At 38.3% G+C, this 21,430-nt stretch overlaps 1 protein-coding gene across 1 annotated transcript; it reads right to left on the reverse strand.

The window, feature by feature from the left end:
• Positions 1-310: 310 nt before the first annotated feature.
• On the reverse strand, positions 311-21,430 carry dennd2c (DENN/MADD domain containing 2C). The gene is made up of 19 exons (XM_044039086.1): positions 21,120-21,430; positions 17,041-18,170; positions 14,961-15,085; positions 14,198-14,280; positions 13,877-14,029; positions 12,307-12,385; positions 11,965-12,009; positions 9,760-9,947; positions 8,857-8,966; positions 8,140-8,209; positions 7,470-7,547; positions 7,100-7,240; positions 6,383-6,531; positions 4,738-4,915; positions 4,467-4,508; positions 3,813-3,921; positions 2,371-2,613; positions 1,120-1,206; positions 311-1,044 (listed from the first exon to the last, which is right to left on the reverse strand). The coding sequence occupies exons 2-19, from the start codon at positions 17,937-17,939 to the stop codon at positions 1,013-1,015; spliced, it is 2,811 nt and encodes a 936-aa protein (XP_043895021.1). The 5' UTR covers positions 17,940-18,170; positions 21,120-21,430; the 3' UTR covers positions 311-1,012.

Below are 21,430 nucleotides of genomic sequence, written 5' to 3' on the forward strand. Positions count from 1 at the left end.
TTATTTAATTTGAAACAAACCAGTTCCCTCCCAGTGAATATAGGCCTCGGTCATGAAACTCTATGAACATTTGTGCCAGAAACAAAATATGTTATTATCTTCATATAAACATGAGATCTCAGTGACCTTTGACCACCAAAATATAATCAGTTCATCTTTGAGTGCAAATGAGCCAGATTTCCAGAATTCCCCCCACATGGTGTTTTTAAGATAATGTTTCAGAAAACTATACTTGACTATTAAACTATTAAAGTGACTCTCAAACGATACAATTTACAACTCGGTTTATAAACAGCAGTGACGCGTTAAATTGGGTCCTTGTAGAAGTCATTTATTTCAACAGTCTGCAGGACCTGTCGAGCTTTACAAAAATACCCCAAATACTGTACACGGATTCTCAACATGTATAAAACATATTTACAACTCCAGTTAACAGGGACAAATGCAAAGACAAAAGAAAAAGGCTTGAAATGCTCTGATCGACGTAAAAAAAACTCACCAGAACCCTCTAATCTGTAATGTACACAAATATAAAAATGGTAAACAAAAGCATTTTTTTTTTTTTTACAGTTTGTGCTGAGATGAATTCAAAGAGAGAGTTTTACAATGTGTAAAACATTTGTCAGATTTGAACCATACACAGTATTTTCGGTTAAGTACTTACAAGATTGAAATGTGACATTACAGTTGGGTTTACTGTAAAATGTGCAGCAAAAATTATTCAAAAGTAAACATGTTCCCATTGAGAAACAAAGAGCCAAACCCTCCGGCTGCTACTGACATTTATTAGCTGGAATGTTTTTTATGTTTATGTTTATGTTTTTTATAAAACAATGATTTAAAAAAAAAGAAGAGTGTTTCCAGTTTTCATCCAATCAGAAGTGCACTTACATACTTATATACATGGCCCTCAAATGACACACATTCATTTCCTCAGTCAGTTCAGCAGCAACATGTTTCCCATTTTTAATTACAAAGTCTTTCAATTAGAAGGCACAGCGATGTCCTTTTCTCATTTAATCTGGAGGAGCTTCATCTTGTTTCCTAATTTAAAAAAAGGGAAACAATTAGGTTGTTGAAAATTATCCCTGAAGGAAAAACCTTTGGAGCAACACTTACCCAGGCCCTTAAGAAATTTGTTCACGCCACTTGGCTCCGGCTCAGGATACGAGTCGAGATACTCGGCCACTCTGGTTTCAAAAAGACCTGAGACAGAGATGGAAATCAGTTTAACTTTGTTGTTCTGGTGTTTACATGCATAGTTAGAATTTTCTTGGGTCATATGACTTGTTTAAAAATGATTTGATTAAACACTACATTTATTTAGAATGAGCAAACCTCTGACTTTGATTATGAAATTAAATTGAGATTAAATTAAATATTTTCTATATACAGTATACTGAAAGATGCACCATGCAGGCAAAGTCAACCTTTTTATATTTTGTTGATTAAGGTTTGCGTTCATTTAGTGTAGCATGGCAGCATTAAAGCTCAGGTAGGCAACGAAATGTTGGTGTTATTGATCAGAAATTCCAAAATCTTTCAGCATAATGTGAATCAAGTGATATGAATGTGTAAACAACCCTTTGGTGGTAGTAGTAACAACTGCCTACACTGCAAAGCAACCGAAAAAAGGAAAGCGTCTAAAAGGAAGTCAGATTATAAATAATAGACCATACACAGTAAAGTGGACGTAGTCTTCCCTTTTGCCACAGGATGCCAATTTGGAAGTAATATGTTGAATAGGCACCGAGGGGAAACTCCAGACGGTGAAAAAACAACTCTGTTCGAATGGAAGTCACTCTCTCTACTGTCAGGTCTTCTTCAATAGAACATGATCATTTTGTAAACTATTTTCCCATTTAAAGGAAAATAGACAATGAAGATGCACAGGCAGTATGAGTGGATACCAGTGTGATTGACAGCTGGTATCGTCCAATAGGAGCCTGGTTACGTGTGACGACAGTAAACTTCAGTCTACACAATCTCAGCACGGTGGCAGTCAAATCACCAATGTGATTCAAAACAGGATTTCAGATTCCTGCGGGTGACGTCATGACTAGTTTGCCACACAATAAATCTTGTCAATAACAGTGAAGCATTTCAAAGATGGAGAAATTGCATCATGTCTGTGGGAGGAGGGGCATAAGACGGAGGTGAGCACAGCTTTAAGAGAAATGAATCAGAATCTCAGATTCATATTGAACCATGTAGAATGAATCAGTGTTTGCTTGAAGGACAAGCAGAGAACATTCACATTTGTAAGAATTTGTGTATGCGCAAACTTTGTTTTCTCCTGAAATTTAAGTTGGTTTTTTTTTTTAACTTAATTGACCATTAAGGCTACTGGCACTGTCCCATCACAGTTACCTCTTCCTCCCCCCTTGCGCAGCTCTTTGTCCTGAATGAAACCAGCAAACATCTGAGTGTCCATGAAGAACTGCAGGAACTGGCGCACTCCGCGTGAGGGGTGGGATTTACGGAAGCTGTCGCGCTGAAGCTCCCTGCTTCCACTGGAGGACTCGACCATGTGGAGGGGATAATGGCCGACCAGCTCCACAAAGAACCGCACAAAACCCTCTGACACCAGAGCGCTCAGGTCAGCCGGCTGGCCTGCACAGATGAACGGACGAAGAGAAAAGGTTCAATAAGAGGACTAACAATTATTTTCATATTCTTTTAAACTGTCAATTATTTTCTCAATGAATTCATTAGTTGTTTGGTCCATAAAATGACTTCCAAATGATGATGTCTTTTGTGAAAAATGATTGTGTTTGAATGACTTTGTTAGAGCAAACAAAATATTCACATTTAAATCATCTAAAATCATTCACGCCAAATGTTTTTACATAATTAATACTTCAACGTTTTTATAGTTGAGCTTGTATGTGATGTGCTGCAAGTGACTATCTAAATAAGAGTAGTTAGTCATTGGAGAGCATCTGATTAGTTTGAAGTACCCAGTGAAGTAGCACGGTATTCAGCTGATATTTACAATTTGTTTCTAAACAGCCACTTGTGGGTAAAAAGAGAAGAGCATGATGGTGTTATTATAAAAACAGAACCTGAAAATAGTTCTCTCCCTATAGATAAGAAGAAAAAGCAACTCTATGAAACCTTAAGAACCCTAACCCCATTCCTCATCGGGGTGCTGGCACCCTGCCTCCCACAGCTTTATGAAAGGTTCAAATACCTGACTGTCACACCAGTTAGTGGTGAGTGGAAGTGGGTTATAAAAGCCTCTAAGAGCGTGCCTACACCAATACTGACTTCTTTAATTTCAATTCTCCTTACCAGTTGCAAACACACATCTCAAATGAGAGAATTAATGTTAGCAACTTACAGGGTTGATTGTAATTAGATCCCTTATGTGTAAGAACTTATTTTCAAGATCACTTTATGTATGTAGTGTATATGTATTTATGTACACCTGAGCTGTGTTTCTTCTGTGAAAAGGAACTTCTAAATGTATTTCCGCTTCAGAAAAAATGTTTCAAACCAACCTTAGTGGCATGAGCTGTATAATCATAATTACACGTCTGACTGCAAACTTAGTAGCATAACAGAACAGGGTTTGGTTGAACAGTTGCTACTTTCGCTTAATATGAAACCATTGTTACAAACGGTTCCCCTTTTCTGCCAGAGAGGAAGTGAGTCCCAAAGCTGATAACTGTATTTACACACTACACGACGATCAAGTCAAGAGAGCGTCTTTTAGATGTGGGTCTAAATACAAATGGAGTTACTACAGCCTGAGTGGAAGTGGGGGAGGGATCAGTTTGAGAAAGGCCTGTAGTGTCCATTACACCAACCTCCACATCGGTCTTCATCCTCCTGTCCCAGGATAACGTCTCTCTCCTCCAGGATCTGCTGCAGCGCCGCCTGCAGTTTACTGGGCAGGATGCAGTCTTCATCACCCAGCTGTCACACATCACATGAAAGGTGATGAGACCAGAAACTGAAGATTACGGTTGAGCTGGGTTAGGGTTAGTGTGATTTCATGATTTTATATTAGGACTGCAATTAATTAATATGTCTAATATTTTCTGGTTTAACGGATTAGTCTGGTCCACAAAACAAAGTCAATTTAAAATAATAACAATAAAAAAATGTTGATTGGTGTTTCCTAATTCTCAAAATGATGTTGTCAACAACCTTAAATTACATATCTATTATTTATTTGTGATATAGAGAAATTTAACCAGAAAATATTCACATTTAAGAAGCTGAAATATCAACAAACTTGTTTATTTATCTAAAAGAAAATACTTGATTGATTATCAAACTAGTTGACAATTAATTTAGTAATGGTTGCATCCACCTATATTATATACAAGTATCTTTGTCTCTGCAGCACCTTTGTCGCCCTCAAAACACCGCACTCCAACAAGTGCGGGCAAAGCTACGTTTCCACTGGGACCACACCTATCATTCACCATTATATGCTGCGCTGTGTGTGTACACACCTGAATGACAAACTTGTCTGCACACAGATCCACTATGAGCACCTGGAAAAGACAGAGGAGTAAGAATGACAGTTACAGACTGAACTGAGCTCACTATTTCACAATAAGAGACACACTACAACCTGTTTTTCCAAAACTAGTCAATGCCATTTGTGCCATTATGGAGGTCCTAATGCAGCCAAACGCGTGGCATTAAAAACATTTTACAGACAGATCTACAGGTCTACTTAATACAGCAAACTAGGAAATGACATGAAGATTTGTGACAGACCTCCTCGATGGGAAGCTCTAGAAGCTGTGGGAGGCATGGTGCTAGCACACCGATGAGGAATGGGGTTGGGGAGCAGCTGATGTCGAGCATACTGGCTGGCAACACGGGCACAAATGTGTGCTGCCAGGTGAATGGATACAGCAGTGCCAGGGCTGCGTGGCCACACCGGGACAACACACTGCAGAGGAGAGGATATGAGGTGAAGGTTAAACACAAAAACACTCTTCAGTTCTCACACTGATCATATGACGCATAGACATCACTCATAGTCCCAAAAAACACAAGTGTCCGACGACTTTGCGGTTAATGACTCACTCGATGATTCGTTTCCACCACATTTTCAAAGGTGACCAACTGTAACAGCTGTGAGTGAACTGAACGTGTGTATCAAACAATTTTCCCAACACACAATTGATCTGTGCTAATGCTCTTAGCATCACATTCACTACCCCTATTTCTGGTGAAACTTCATTCCTGTGTGGTCAGATGCCGTGAATTACTGCATCTCCTCCATTTCCTTTTGATTGATCAAGTTCTGCAGCTTAATACTTTGCAAAGATCTGTGCTTTATGAAAACCACAATTGCCTAATTAGTTCTTCATTTAAGTGACTATTGTTCTTAAAGAACGTGCACTCTCCCTTTCAAACTGCTGTTAATAAAAAAATAAATAAAAAAAACTTTACCAATTTCTTTGAACTAATTTGAAACCACTTTTTATACAAAGTCCTACAACATTTAATATCCATATCAACTGCTGGATGAGCTTTTCAAACCCTTCAGTCAGTCAGCAGCCTGGTGATGCTGTCTCCACCCCAACAATTCAATCAATGTTTTATTACCTCTGCCAAGGAGGTTGCTTTTTTTGGTTGTGTCTGTCTGTCTGTCTGTCTGTCTGTGAGCAGCATACCTTGAGAAGGACTGATTTGGATTACATTTCTGGTTATGCAGGTTATAGCCCAGAGATGAAATGATCAGATTTCGGTGGCAATTACAGAATTCTAGATTCAGGATTTCTTTAAACAATTGTTAACCTTGCAAAATAGGGGATTGTATTGACACTGTTGGAAACTGAGTGGCCTTGGTGGAGGATTAACACTCTCTGAATGTTTTATCCCCCCCAATATTTATTATATGATAGTTGGGTTATTCACTTTCACAGTTAAACACAATATGCACTAGTTTGTACCTCAATACTGTGACAAATACGTGATTGGACAAAAACCATGTGCATGACTCTCAAAGATACAAAGGACACACATTATCAGTACACTTAGTATTGTGTTAGTGTAAGTAAAATTCTATTATATTTTATTATAATTTTCTTTTAATTTAAGTAAATTTTTCAAATATGTGTGATGTCTTGTATCTGCTGATAATGTAAAGTGTTTTGTTGTGGCTCTGTAAAGCCCAATGAGACATTAAGTGACAAATGTGTAAATAAACCTGATTCGACTGGGGATTGTTTTTGTGAACCAGAGTTCAGTGTATAAAGCGATAATTGACACTGTTCCCGTGGGATGTAATCAACCACTGATTACCTGGCATATGATGTATTTTGTAAATAGCCTACGTTAATACATTCCTTCTCAACACTGGTGCCTAAGTGGCCCTGCGGTGCTGTTTGCATTTTAATCACAAGAGTACCTGAGTTTGTCTGCAATGAAGATGACTCTCCTCTCAAGCAGGATGGAAGCAAACACCTGCAGGAGTCTCCCGACACTGAGACACTGCAGCAGGCTGTCAAAGTCAACGTGCTCTAATCTGGAGTCCACAGGGCGACACAAAGTGAGCACCTGGGGGAAAAGATCATACAGATTAAGATTCCACAGTGTATGTGAATGGCTGACTGCGTGAAAACATGGAAAGCGGTATGTTATGCAAGACTTCTATGTTCAGTTGCTGTTGTCCTCGTTTGTCACTGTGGGTCTGTTTGAATGCAAGTAGACTGAAACCAGTTAAAAAGTGGAGTCAAATTCCTTGAATGTGTACACATGCTTGGCCAACAGAGCTGATTATGATAATGTGGCTGGAGTAGGATGGATTTAGGAATTTAGAAATATAAGCTGGCATCTCACAAAACACCAAACATATGGAAGAAGAAAGTAGTGATGTTGCAGCATTTCCAATGAATTGATTCACTTATTGTGACTCTGGAAACACTAAACAGTAATGACCAAACGGATTACTGTTAACGGTTACATATATGCAGCTGTCCTAACTTGAACCCTTCAAAGCTGTAATAGTTATCCCTATTGTTTACACAGATAACCTCCCATTCTGAGTCACTCTGAGTCTGAAAAAGGAGTGGTTAGACGGAACAAAACTACTAATTAACATTTCCTTTTTTGGTTTCAGGTTTACCTCATTCCCAGAGCCAGGGAGGAAGCTTTTGACAGTGACTGTGCGTCCAGGGGCGGGAAAAGGGGCCTCCATCACACTACGCATAAAAGGGTAAACCAGTGCTGGGGAAATCTCCCTGCGTCGTTCTACCTCCTCCAGAATCTGGGCAGAGAGAACCACGCAAATCACAGAGAGTCCTGAAGGAAGTAGAGCTGATTAAAGTCTAAACAATAGAGCGGAGGCAAAATGCAGCTCTGCATGACAATGCAGCTTTCCTCCATATCACATTCACACTTAATGTTTGTAAAAATGTCACTTGGCCAACTGGAAAAAGGAGTAACAACAACACATAGTACACAAGTACTACAACCACTATACATGGTCACGTTACCTTTGCAAAAAGGTTGAAACAGCCCAGCTTGCTGACAATGCAATGCACCTCAGGAAGCCTCTTCCCCTTTCCACTTGGCTTAAAGATACACATACAATCTCAGGTCATAAAGTATGAAACAACAGAAATATATTATCCATGTATGACATTTCACATTTACCTACAACATTCTGATAAACAGGAACACAGATGTACATTAAATCTTACATTTAAAACAATTAAAACCAACTTTCTTTGGGAAGAAAAAGGGGAAACATTATGAAATTCTTCTTGCTCTCGGTCATTTGATTCAGAAGTGGTATGGTCTGTGATTCACTTCTCCTCAGAGATGATGAGTAAGCACATGGCCGGCAGCCATGTCATCACACACACACACACACACACACACACACACACACACACACAAACAGGTTTGCACAGCTATTCTTCTTAGGACACTACATTGACTTCTAATCCAGCCTAAACAAAGCATAACGCATAAATTAACGTCTAACCCTAACCTTAACCTAACAATTCAAATCTTAGCCCTTAACTTAACCAGTTCCTCAGAAAGGAGGTTTCTACTATGACTACTGGTCCTGACAAACACACACGCACAGACAGACACACTAACACACACAAACACTAGGGACAATGACTCAAATGCAAACATGAGCTTATCCACACTCACCAGGATCTTACGGCAGTAACAAAACCAACGACTGCCGTCTTCTCCAGTCAGGACAAATGAGAAGGTCTCACTGAAAGCACAAGATCAATACACAGGAAATTAAATCTGTTCATTTGTATTGACTAAATTCAGATGGAAAACATTTTTTGAATACAAGCATTATTCCTTAAGACAGTATTTAAAAAATGTCTTCAGGTAATAATCTAACTCAAAAAATGCTTTTGTGAATACTGTTTCTTTTCTGGAGATACAAGATAGTGCAAAAACACAAAATAGGTAGAAGAACAGTTGTGTCTAATGTTTATCTAAACTAAAAACAGTGGAGCGGCAATCATAACCCACACTACAACAATTACCATAACAACTAGAAATAAACAAGGCCCTATAGCCCTTAGCACTTAAAGATTTAATTAGATCAGATGAAACTTAATGATAGCTGTGGGGTATTCAGGTTGTTGCAGCAGCGTTATATGAGTTACAGATGACAGCTGAGGATATAAACAGGAAAAGAGGAAATGGGGATATTAAACATGGCATAATTGATAATTAGGGTGGCAGAATTAAGTCTAAATACCGCAGAAGAAAGAAGTTAACACACGTCAAAGATATACAGTGACAACAATAGAAGATACCAACAGAAAGGAGATGAATGAAAGTTTTATACAAATAACTAAGTATCACAATATCGTTATAATTAGCTTTTAAAATGTTGCTGACCTGGGCATGTGAGCAGAGGGCTTCCAGTCCAGTGAGTCCGGGAAGCAGAACTTAGGAATAACCCTCAGTTGATCCTCAGCCTCTCTGGAGACCCGTGAGGACTTCTCAAACTGAAACAGATCAACTCCAAATGAATACAGCTTCTTCTTGAAGGACATGAGAGGAAAATGTGACCAATTAACTACATACATACATAATATGATTCTACAGAAATGATTTCTGTTAAAATTTTAGTGCATGTCTTTCAAATATAAATAAATATCTGATACATTCAAACCATTGACAAGTGAGTTCACATGTTGATTAAGCCCACATGACTCTCTCTGTATTTCTCAGTATAGTATATAATCCATCTCATTTTGTTTAATATGACAAGACAGATAGGAGCAAGAGCAACAGTGTGCTAGTAAAGCCAGGCAGCTGCAAACAATCAGACTGAAAACACAAAGGAGCTCCCACGAGAAGCTTCAGAAGTGAATTCTACTGCTCAAATAACCAAGTAGTTCAGTGATTGATGGGATAAACTTTCCCTGCCCCCGTCCGTCCCATGCGCTGCTGGTGTATACACACAAACACAGCCCAATCTGGTCTGAAAGTTTCCTAAATTTCCTAGTCTGACAGCTAAGCCTGTGTTTTGAAAATGAAGAATGCAGCATACAAAAAATGTTACATCATTTCTGTTCACAAAGACCAATGAGAGGCAGAAAAATAACAACAAAAATCACCAAAAGTTATGCACTGCAGCTCGAAGTACAAAAAACAGAGTCACCTTTTATCATAACAATTCTTAAATGATGTAGTCTTGGGATAATCCCATAGTCATGGTAACAAGATGAAGATTGGGGTTGTCACACAGGGTTTAATTCAATTAAGTAGCAAAAACTAAAACAGACTCTTTCTAACCATTTTGGGGAACTGTTGCGTAATTTCCGGGAAGTAGGCGTTTCCTGGGGAGCCTTTTCTCAGCGACACCACCACAAAGATCTGGAAAAGCTGCTGCTGCTGTAGCTGGATGAGGTCTCTCTCCAGGGTGCGGTAGCCCGGCCGACGTTTCAGTGTCGACTGGATGTAAACTGATCTCCTGGAGCCGGCTGAAGGACACACAGTGAATTGATTACTGTAATGTTTGTCCTGAGACATACTACAGTTTCCAATCCAGCACAGAGCAGCAATATAAGGCATGCAAATATTCAGTTCACATTGTAAATATCAAATATATATCAGCACAATTGTAATGTTAACTGTATTGCATAGTCATAATCTCACTATGTTGGTATTTAGGGACTTTCTCTCAGTTTTAACCATATTATCCATGAGCCTTGTTGTTACCCCTTGAAAAGAGGATATTGCTTGGATGTGCCTGGTTCTTATGAGGAGGATAAATGGTTGGAGAATATATTCAGTAAAGCTTCTCACTTATGACTTAATGTAAATCATTGCAGATTTACATTCAATTTGGCAGATGTTCAGTTCCCTATAGGATAAAGTGCATCAATTCTGTTGATTCAGATTCTGTTGATTCAGACTTTTCATTTAGCACCATAACTGAGTCAAAGTATACTTCTGAGTATGAGTGGATAAATGACGAGTGGGAACAACGCACATGGGAAGGCAAGCACTTTCATTCAAATGGAATATGGTAATTCAAATAGTGGATCCTTTGGAAAAAAAACAACATAAAATATATATTCATATATATTTAAATATATATTCATATATATATTCATATACAGTATATACATAAAATATATATTCATATATATTTTATATATATATCAACTCTTTGACTGCACATTCCTAATTTTCACTGAAGCTTTTCCTTCAGTCTTAAACATATGGTTTTCTAGCTAGCAGGTTCTTGTTTCCTGTAGTAAAGAATAATCTGAAATGATAATGAGAAGGGGAGGATGAGTGCTGCCTGAAATCACAGGTTTATCCCCACAGTGTCCATCCTGTGAGTCTAAACACCTTCAAAACTAATGACACTGACTCAGGTTTTGGGTTGTGTACCAATAAACAAATGTTAGCATAATAATTGTTTACATAATAATTGCAGTAATAACATAGTAAACATTTCCTAATGGGCATACACATGTTCATACTTTCTTTGTGAGTATTCTAGCACTCTTGCAAAACAGAGCTGTAGCCAAGCACATCCCTAAAGGCCTGCGTGCTTTGTTGTAGACTCTTAATCTTTTTTTTAGTTAATTGCTTATTGTTTGAAATATCTCTAATTCTGGAAAAAATGTGTTAATCCAAAATTAACAGTGCTAAGCAGCAAGAGCAGCAGATTCTGTCAGTCAAAATGCTCAAAACATATTTTTAAATTAACTTACTAATTATTGTATTGCTGTCAGCGTTAACACGATCATTTTGGCAATTCCTTTTAATAATTTAACGTGTTAAAAAAAGTACACGTTGTGTCTCTCCCCCTCCCTCTCTCTTTCACAGTTCTGAACCCACCACTTCGATCTGTGTAAGTTGTTCTTTTCTTTTGATTCGTGTAGTGCTTTTTTTGTATTTCTTCATCAAGATGCCTTTTTTTGTGCCAAATTTGTTATAATTGGGAGAGAAACTGTTTAAAGTTTAAAGAAAGCCATTAAAACAGTCTTTTTGTGTTGAGTCTACATTAATTCCGCAATTTTATATAAATAAATATCTGCTATAAGCTTCAGCTTTATTTTCACGATTAATTGCCCTAACCCTAACCCTCGATTAATTACAGAAAATTGTGCGATTAATTAGTTAATTTTTTATCGATTGATGGCCCTAAATTATTGTTAACATTACTCGGTGTATCTAACTTATATAACAGGATGATTATTTTACCATTCATGATTATGGGTCATGTCAGTAAACATATGTAGCATGGCTGGCAATAAAAACTACAACTTTGAGCGAATAATGTAAATGATTAAGGACTCTTATTTGCTGTGCAGTTTCTTTTTATACATGGAAGTGTCAATAATAGATGCTGACAGCTAAAACCACTATATATATATATATATACATATATATATATATATCACTAGAAAACGTAGAAAAGAGGAACATACAAGAAATATGAAAACAACAACATAAAGGGGACATTTAACTCTTAGTTGATACCTTTGTTGTTTTCCTCGGGGTCGCTCTCTGTCCCACTGGTCTCCTCTGTTGACATGAATTAGAGGAGGGAGAGATTAGTGAGATGCAAACGACTGGAAAAGACTCAAGAAGCCATAATCAGATGCAGACAGTCAGCTTTTGTTTCATAATCAGCGGCTTTGCAAACTGCAGCAGGCCCTGTGTGGTGTGTGCCATCAAAGGTTTGGTATTTCCACCAAGAGGCTCAACTTAATCTTATTGAAGTGCTTAATGTGGGTGACATTTGGGCATCTGGAACAGTCTGTGCATATGCATGTATATAAGTGTGTGTGTGTGTGTGTGTGTGCATGTGTGTGTGTATACCTCTCACTGAGACTCCCTGGTTCTTCACTCTCTTCCGCCCTCGCTTGTCATCAAAGATCGTCTCAATCTTGCTGACGTACTGCGTCGTACAAAACACACACAGATGCCTTTCAGCCCCATAATTTCACAGCCATTACATAATTGTGATTACAGGGAATCAAACTATGCCAGCCTTTAAGTACATAATTATATTATAGATTTATTTTACCCTTACATTCCTGCATTCTTCACTTAATGCACTGGAAGAACATAACTGAATATTTGTCAGTGAAACTGCACATTCAGGTCAAGCTTATCTTTAAGAGGGTACCACAGAATACACAGAGTAAATGAGTTATAAAAATTATACGACCGTGAATGGAAAGGGACTAAAGTGCACCTACTAATGTTAATGGTAAATTAAGAAGGGCAATATTTGTATTCAGTCTGGAATAAATGTTTTAAAGCACAATATGATGTGACTGCTTAGCAACAAATACTGTGAGTGAGAATTACTTAAAATCTGATTCTACCAGTGAAATAAATTCTACCACTAATGCCTCTAAACAAAACCCAGAGGTCTGAACAAGGCCTGCAGGTTGAAGTGCCACATACTTCATCAAGAAAACACAAAACCTTAGAAAGACTGCTATAAATTTGCCCAAGAGCTGGTGGTGACAAGGCAAGAGTTAGCCAAACAAATATACCTTAAAGAAATGTACATCCACATTGGAAAAGAAGTCTAACTTTGTTCATCTATGTGGGAGAATCTGTGTCCGTTTTATTGGGTTTACAGCTCAAAGCAACATCCATGTTAGCATTTGTCAAGAAAATCCAAATACAGACAGATCAGATAAGTGCAGAGTAATGTTGTTGTTGTGTCCCAATTCAAAACAAATCATGGCTATTTTGGGAACATTATAAATAGTTAATAGTCTAAATTAAGAGGAGGAATCTCTATCCATTTTCCGTAAGAACCACTTTATAGTCAGCACAAATGTCAGACATACTTTTATTCTTGATATTTAGGTTATTAAACTATTAACTATTCAATTAAAATTTCACAAAGCGATGACAAATAAACCATCCAAAAATACATTATTTGGCTTTTGTCAAATAATATCTTATGTATGTAAGAAAGTCTGTTTTATTACTGTACCTCATCATTAAAGTGCCTCCGTGTCAATACTTTTCCCATTGCCATGGTTTATAAGCTTGAGCTCATGTTTTCTCATGAATTCTAATGGAGCAGTCATACTTGAGTCCACATATCTATCCCTATCTATGTCTTACAGCATTCTCTCCTTCCTGTTCAACATGGTACTGCCCCCATATTTTTTCCCAAAATTACAGGATTCATCATTTACAGAGAACATATTTTGTTTTTCTACCAAATGGCAACATAATATATATACATATATATACACATACATACATATACATATGTGTATGTATATATATATATATATATATATATATATATATATATATATATATATATATATATATAAATATATGTATATTTCAGTTAATCACTCTCTGGAGATTGACTGAAAATATAATAATAATTTGACTGCCAAGTGACACTCACCTGAGGTGTTCTCTGGATTTTTGGAGTGCTTGTGCGTCGAGCAGCAGCAGGTTTGGGAGTTTCTGCGAGTGTTGACGATTTTGATACCATTTGGAAGGTTTTCTTCTCCACTTTGCTAGCGTAACCTTGCAAAGTTTGGGGTTTAGGAGGCAGCTGGAAGACAAAATGTTTACTTTTTTTCAGTGAGATTTAGACAATTACATATTTTCAATCTACACTATTTCTTTTCCTGCTCCCACTCAATCTGAAGTTACATAGTGGTGATCTGATACCTCTATACAGAATTAAGTACTGTGAAAGAAGGAGACGTTTTTTAACTACCTTAGGGACTTGAGACCTTGCAGTAGGCAGACACATGGGAGATAGCTTGACATCTTCATAGGGGTTATCTCTGGTCACATCACCTGAGGAAGGACAGAGTGAATGGGAAGATTAAACACACAGGCTGGATCTTTCATACAGTAAGTGGCCACACTGAATAATTTCAGGAGAACCTTTGGATAATTGGAGGGAAAGCATGTAAAAAAAAAAAAGTTCTTTTAAAGTGACCAACTTTAAATCTGAGAGTTGCATAATGTCATTTCAGCAAAAATGGATGCAGCATTTGTAAAGTGTAACTTGTGCCATGGTGCGTTTACTTCAAAGTGCTTGAAAAATACAGAAGTTTGTTTTTATTTTATTTTGTTATAGCCCGTGATTTATTACAAAACTCTCAAAACTCTGTACCTACTCAATGCAATCAGTGTAATAGGTAAGCACAAATGATCCACTTATTTAGACAAAGAAAATTTATCCAGAGACACCCTGTTGTCAAACAATAAGACATTTATTATTTTATTTTATGTATAAGCTCTAAATTCATTAAAAAAAAATTGCCAATCAGGAATTGTCTATAATTCTTTTTTAGTTCTGCTATTGAACAATTTTCTTTTTATTTAATTATTATTTAAATTAGGTAAGATGACATCTTGACAGCCTGGAATAGTCACCTGTGCTAAGATTACTTTATATCCATAAAATGTTCATACACAGTCATCTCCACATTGTTTTCTTAGGTGCATATGACACAGGGAGTTCAACTTACAGACAATGTCCTCATAAATGCTATCGTCAGAATAGGCATGATATAGGCCTGAGCGCCTTGCTTCGCCTTCTAGTGTGCCTTGCGTCACCGTCAGACGAGCTGCATCCTCATACTCAAAGGACTTCCTGTTGCAGGGAAGGAAATGAAGGCAGTGAGACAGATGGGCCTGGCTGGTGTCCTAAAGATAGCTAGCATACTATTACTTAAACACTGTTGTCTAATGAGACATTCCTTCTATTGATATCAAACACAGCAAAGACACACAGTGTGTGATAAACTCTCATGAAAGGAAATGACTGAGCATATAACACAGACAGAGAAACAGGACAGAGAAAGTGCATGACAGAGTTTAAACAGAGACGGCTAAGCCGGAAAAATGTAGGACAAATGCAACTTTCATTTAAAAGGCTTCTGGCCAGTTACTGGTTAAATTATCAACCGATCATTTCAAATATATGATCAGTTATCAACTGATAACTGAAAATGAATTTGCTTCTGTAAAGCACAAAGTACAAAACATCAAAGACCACAATGCCACTTTGTGGTGAAACACAAATTGTGACATCACTCATGTTTAATGTATGTAATGTAGCCCCATAAAGAAATTACTAAATAGTGTATATATGTAAGTATGTATGTGTGTATGTATACATACATATATGTATGTATGTATGTATGTATGTATGTACAATGTAGATATAATGACAAAATTGGAAAACAAGAAAATGACCTAAAGTAAGTAGCTTTAGTTAAGAAACAGCTTTTGTGACCACTATTAGCATGTTACAGGATAATGGAATGTTAAATGTCCCCTTTATGTCCCAGGATTGAATCAGTTGCTGTGAAGACTGTATTCACTAGGCACAATGTTGCCATATTGACTGTGCAGGCTACATTTCTTGATATACTTCATCTACACTGAGTTGTCAGACAAGACAAATCTAGGTACGATGATGCCATCTAACGAATCTAATGTATCTAATGTAATGATTCTGAAATTAGATCAAAACCATGATACAAACATCCACAATCACATACCACAATACAGTAGGAATGAAATGCAACAACATTACCATAATGATACCAGTACCACTGCTAAACAAAATGATTTAATTTATATTATTATTATTATATTATACTACTCTGTTCTATTACCATATTTTACCTTACACCTTTCATATTGTCTTCCAATTGCTTGTGTCATGTGACTATTTTGCTCTGATCATGAACAAGGCTAAATGAATAATAGCCCTGACATTGCACACACCAAAGATACATGTCAACAGTGTGGGACAAAAATCTGTCCAGACAGACAAACAGACCTGTCAATGTAATTAAAAGAGCCTCAGTGGTATTTCTTGGATCTTGACAAAGACAAGAAACAGACATGTCCTCCTACAAAGTGTTAGAATCTTAACTAGAAAGCTCTAGACAACCATGTAATTGTTATTCTGTGAAATGTCATAACCACAGCAAGCAAGTAGCACATCCAGAGAAGTATCACACTGTAGGGTTCACAAAATGACACATCTATCAAAAAACTAGAGCCATATATTGTTATTTCAAAAGTTGCAGTGACTTGATTTAACAGTTCTAATTATACTTCCATTCATACCCTCTGCATATTTTTGGTTATAATTATATTCTGTAACAAAGTTGTTTTAATGATACAACACAACACTGTGGTCTGTTCTAAGCTGAATGTGTACATTGTCTTGTTTTGTGTGTTTTTGTAGATGACCATGGACCCGTGGCTTCTGAAGGAACTAGGCCACATTTAAACAATAGAGAACAATGCTGCCAGATATCGTGTGACATCACACCTGGACCTCAGCCAGCGGTTACATTCTGACAGTCCCCTCCTCAAATCTGCCCTATAAACTCTCTGCCATTTAAACCAGACAACAATTCAATGTGTATTTTACAGGTCAGTTCTCTAACATGTAATTACTGTGCATTCATTTTCTCACATACAAAAACAAACTGTTGAATATTGTGAAATATGTGCAATTTAAATACTAATGAATTGATGGCAAAACCATTTGGTGAGTCTGCTCTCTTTTTTAGCACATTCACTCACCTGTTCTTTTTATGCCTTGACAGTCTATCAGTCTTTGCAACCGGACATGGGGGAGGGGGGAAGCTAGGTGGGTGTGCTACCCTCCTTCTCCCCACATTAGAGTGGTGGATATGAGAAGATCCTCTGTCCCAATGCGCTGCTCGCCCTGAGTTGTTGTTGACTCCACGATACTGGAACGTCCGCTGAGGTTTGGGAGGAGGCTGAGCTTCACCTGAAGTCTCTCTGCCTTTTTCCCACAGCAGTCTGTCTCCCTCAAGCTTACGCCAGAAACCCCGCGACGTGTAGAAGTTCCCAGCAGGCATGTTATCTTCTGGGTCATCAGTTGACAGAGGTAGAGGTTTAGAAAGTACTTCAACATCCAAGATGTAATCTGTTGTTTGGTTGCCATTAGTGGTGAATCTGTGTTCACCAGTAGAGTCAGCTGTGACTGCTTCCACATTAGAGGAGACAAATATTTGCGCGGGAAGTTTTTTATTTCCTTGGGATGTGGTATAAACATCGGTAAAGCATTTCTGCAGAGGCTCTGATTTTCTTCTAACACCACCATATCCAGCATGTGCAGGGGATTCCCGGAAATCTAAACCCAAGTTCTTAGCTTTTGAGAGGTTGGTTTTTGTGTGCAGCCTCCCTGTTAAGCTCTCGTTGGAGCATCCGTTGCCCAGCAGATCCCCAGATAAAGTTCGGGATACAGTTGGAGGGTGTGTTTTCACTCCGACATCCTGGTTGCTGTCCTGTTGACTGCGACCTTCCCACTGGGAGATCTTCTCCCTGATGTTAATGCGCTGCTCATGAAGAGAGGGCCTCCCTGACTGCCGGCCCTGCCAGGCCACAGTTGCCCCTTTCTGCAGGCGATCAACCTCTCCACCCCCTTGCCTGCCTTCCAGCCGTAGAGCCAGCATGTTGGGGGGGGGCGGAGGCAAATGTCAGCTCGCCCTCAGCTTTCCGTGATGGAATCCATGAGGGATTTCCCCCAGAAAGATGGCCAGAAAAATCCACGTAATCTGGTATCAGTCAATACAGAAATGATCAGCAATAACTGGAATGTTATTACTAGTTAGGGCTGTAGGTGTCTCTATGCGTCGTTGTGTGCTAGTGGAGTGTCATTTATCTTGTCTCCTTTTGTAAACAACCTACAAAGACACAGGTCAAGACACAGAAATTACCCATCAATCACTTAAAAACAAGTTCAGACAGAGCACACAGGATCAAAGGGACACTGACGTAACACAGGAGGACACAGTTACTTTTGAAACGTCACATATCTCAAGACAGAAAAAAGATCAGGAAGGATGGGCTCCTGTCAACCTCAGTTTCCAAAAATAAGAAAAAGGAAACACAGTAGCAGGAACAGTGTAACTGCAGTATGCTGCTGCTCTGTGTCTGTGTCTTGAGCCACATCAAGCCTGCTCTCCCCTGGGGAATTCTGTTTTCTCTGTAGTTGTTGTCCTAAACCACAGAGTTAGCCTAATACAAAATTCCAACGACACAGCAAAGCCTCAAATCTATCTCTGTATTCTTGCAGAAGCTGTCTTAGAGATAACTGTGAAGAATGTACAGTGATTTTAAGTGAATAAGTGACACCATTATAACCACACCTTTCCAGTTAGTGTAATAAAAGCTCCTCAACTGGCTGAACTATTTATGAGAAGCAAGGTTATTAAGCTGTAGAATTTGCATATATATATATATTGCATATATATATATTATATATATTGTATAAGAGCTGCTGTATGAGAGTACAGTTCAGAGTAAAAGCTGAAGTCTTGATCTGCTATATGAAGCAATAAAACAGATAGATTTGATATAAAGTTTTGCTGCAGTGGATGCTGCTAAAAATTGACACAGAGTCCTTGAGTCAAGATTGAGGTAGTGACTGTACACTCTCATAGAGCAGCTCCTGGCTCTCTGGAACCAAACCATTTGGACACGTTGCACATTAGGACCGAGGCTGAGAAGAATCTGGAGAAGAGGAGACATGGTAAAATTCCACTGCACGGCTCATGATCACAATAACTGTATGAGCTGCATTCCTACAGATCTGTATAAGAGGGGGGTCTGGGAATAAATTTAACTAGACACAGTCAGTCCGTCTTGAAAGTAATGCCTTTGTTTGATTTGACACAAATCAAATGTATGTGTGCAGTGGAATGCTGCTCGATCATTGCCAGACCATGCAATGACAATGCGAGTCTCAAACTGACCCACTTGCATTTTGTGCGGTATGTTGTACAGGAAGGCATGTGTTACATTTCCTGAGATGCAGGAAGAAGGATCAGCAGACTGTCCATAATTATTGTGCGCAGAGATTTGCACCCAGTTGCAACCACCGAGCTATGTTTGAGCTATGTTTAGATAAACTACACTACCAGACCCTGTATGATGGCAATCAAAAACCCTATGAAATGCCATAAATTGAAAAGGTATACTAGCTAGTTACATTTTGCAAATACATATAAAGCTGTCACATGCTCCCTCCCTGTGGCATACATGTTTTTATTGCCAGTGAGGCAAACTGAAGGTGTTGTGATATCAGGTGACAAAGCCAGAGGGCAAGTCAAAATGAATTCCACTTGTTTATTTGGCTGTCAACTGCGGAGAAAGATAACCTTGTATTTTTCAGTGAAACTCCCTGACTCATCCATGTAGAAACCAGACAGGGAACCTATGAAGCCGAATTGGCCCATTATCACTTGGCAGCAAAATTAAACCTAATTGCACCTTCAAACCCACCACAAAACACGCCCCAAAAGACAAGCAGCATGACACAACATGTTGCAGGTAAGGTATTGTATCGACTGTCAACTGACTGTTGAAGCTATAATAACAGAAAAATGTAGGTTTGCTAAAAACCAGCACAAAAGCACAAACCAAGATAAAGTATCTTATTATGATGGATCCTTTACCAGGCACTAGAACAGCTTCCAGGCATCCAAGTATTACTAGTCACAGCTTTGAAGAATGAATGACTGAATGGCACAAGTTGCATAATTTTGTTGCTGACTCTACTTCAGAATTATTTCATGAACCTAGACTAAGATAGTTAATATGTCGGAATATTTACATCTATTTAGGGCCAACAAATACCCAATAAACGCATGCCAGGGAGTCAGTGTTGTTCTTAATCTTAGTAGATCTACACATATCCACTAGACTAGTGGGTATGAGCAGATAGGTAGAATAAATTGTACATCACAGGTGCTCTCAGTTGCAACAGCGATAGTTATTCTTTGGATAATCATTAACTGTGGCTGATTTTCCTAGATCTGCCAACACCTGCAGATAATTTTGGCATGTCCATATAGAGGCCCTATGTAAGTACAATGACTTGCATTTGGAACTTCTTTCCTGGCGTTGGGTTATTGCTATAGTGAAGTAGGTTTAGATGCTAAAGGGGAACGGTGGGAGTGACACGCCACACGTCCAGCTCCATGTGCCCTCGCTGTCGAAAAGATGTCGCTAATCTCCCTTCAGAATTGCACACTTAAAACTATACTTCCTTACAGTAACGGTGTCATAATACATACATGAAACTCAGTGACACATCTGACTAATTCCGATGTCCTGTCTAATTCGGCTCCAACAAAGGACCGAGATAACCTAAAGCAGCTCACTGGATTACTCTTCTCAGTCATCACGCAGAAACGAAGAGATGTCTGCAGTAACAGTCATGCTACGTTTCATTTGAAAGTCTATATTGGTCAAAAACGCACAGTTTAATTGATTGAATGCGAGCCGAATTACACAACATGAACTGTTAATGTACAACACATGCGTGATAAGTATTCTACAGAATCCCTATGTAAGATAATAGTGAGGTAATGTCAAAATAGCCATTTTGTCAATTGAGTTTGGCGTTTAATGTTTTTACTAACTTTGGGAGTGTAGTGAATTGGGAAGAGTAGCTGAGCTTGCAACTAGGTCACGTTGGATTAATGTATGAAAACGTATAACATGAAACGGCCCCAAACGTATTCATTTACTTTTTTTTACATTAGTGTCGGACAGATAGTCTGTTAACGTAAAGTGTAAAGTAAGCAAAGACATGGACAATTACACGTGGTTAATAAGTCGTAACTTACCCCTGGTAGTTTTAAATGATGATACAAATGTCGTTTCCTCATTTTTCTTTCACTGAAAATGAAAAATTAGGTAGAAAAATGCGATGCGATTCGATTCGCTCGCATATCTCAACTATGTTAGAACTATTGGATAAGTTCGAGCTAAAGTTAATTCAGTCATACCGCTTCTTATGAGTAACTTATCAGAAAATGTACTTTACAGGGTACAAAAAAACGTGTCACCTATTCTAATAAGTACGCACAACAACAAAAACAACAACAAAGAAAGTGGCCATAGAGAAAAGCTGAACACTCCTAGCCCTTCGTCTCAG

The sequence above is a fragment of the Solea senegalensis genome, linkage group LG11 (assembly GCF_019176455.1).
Source record: "Solea senegalensis isolate Sse05_10M linkage group LG11, IFAPA_SoseM_1, whole genome shotgun sequence".
NCBI lineage: Eukaryota > Metazoa > Chordata > Actinopteri > Pleuronectiformes > Soleidae > Solea > Solea senegalensis.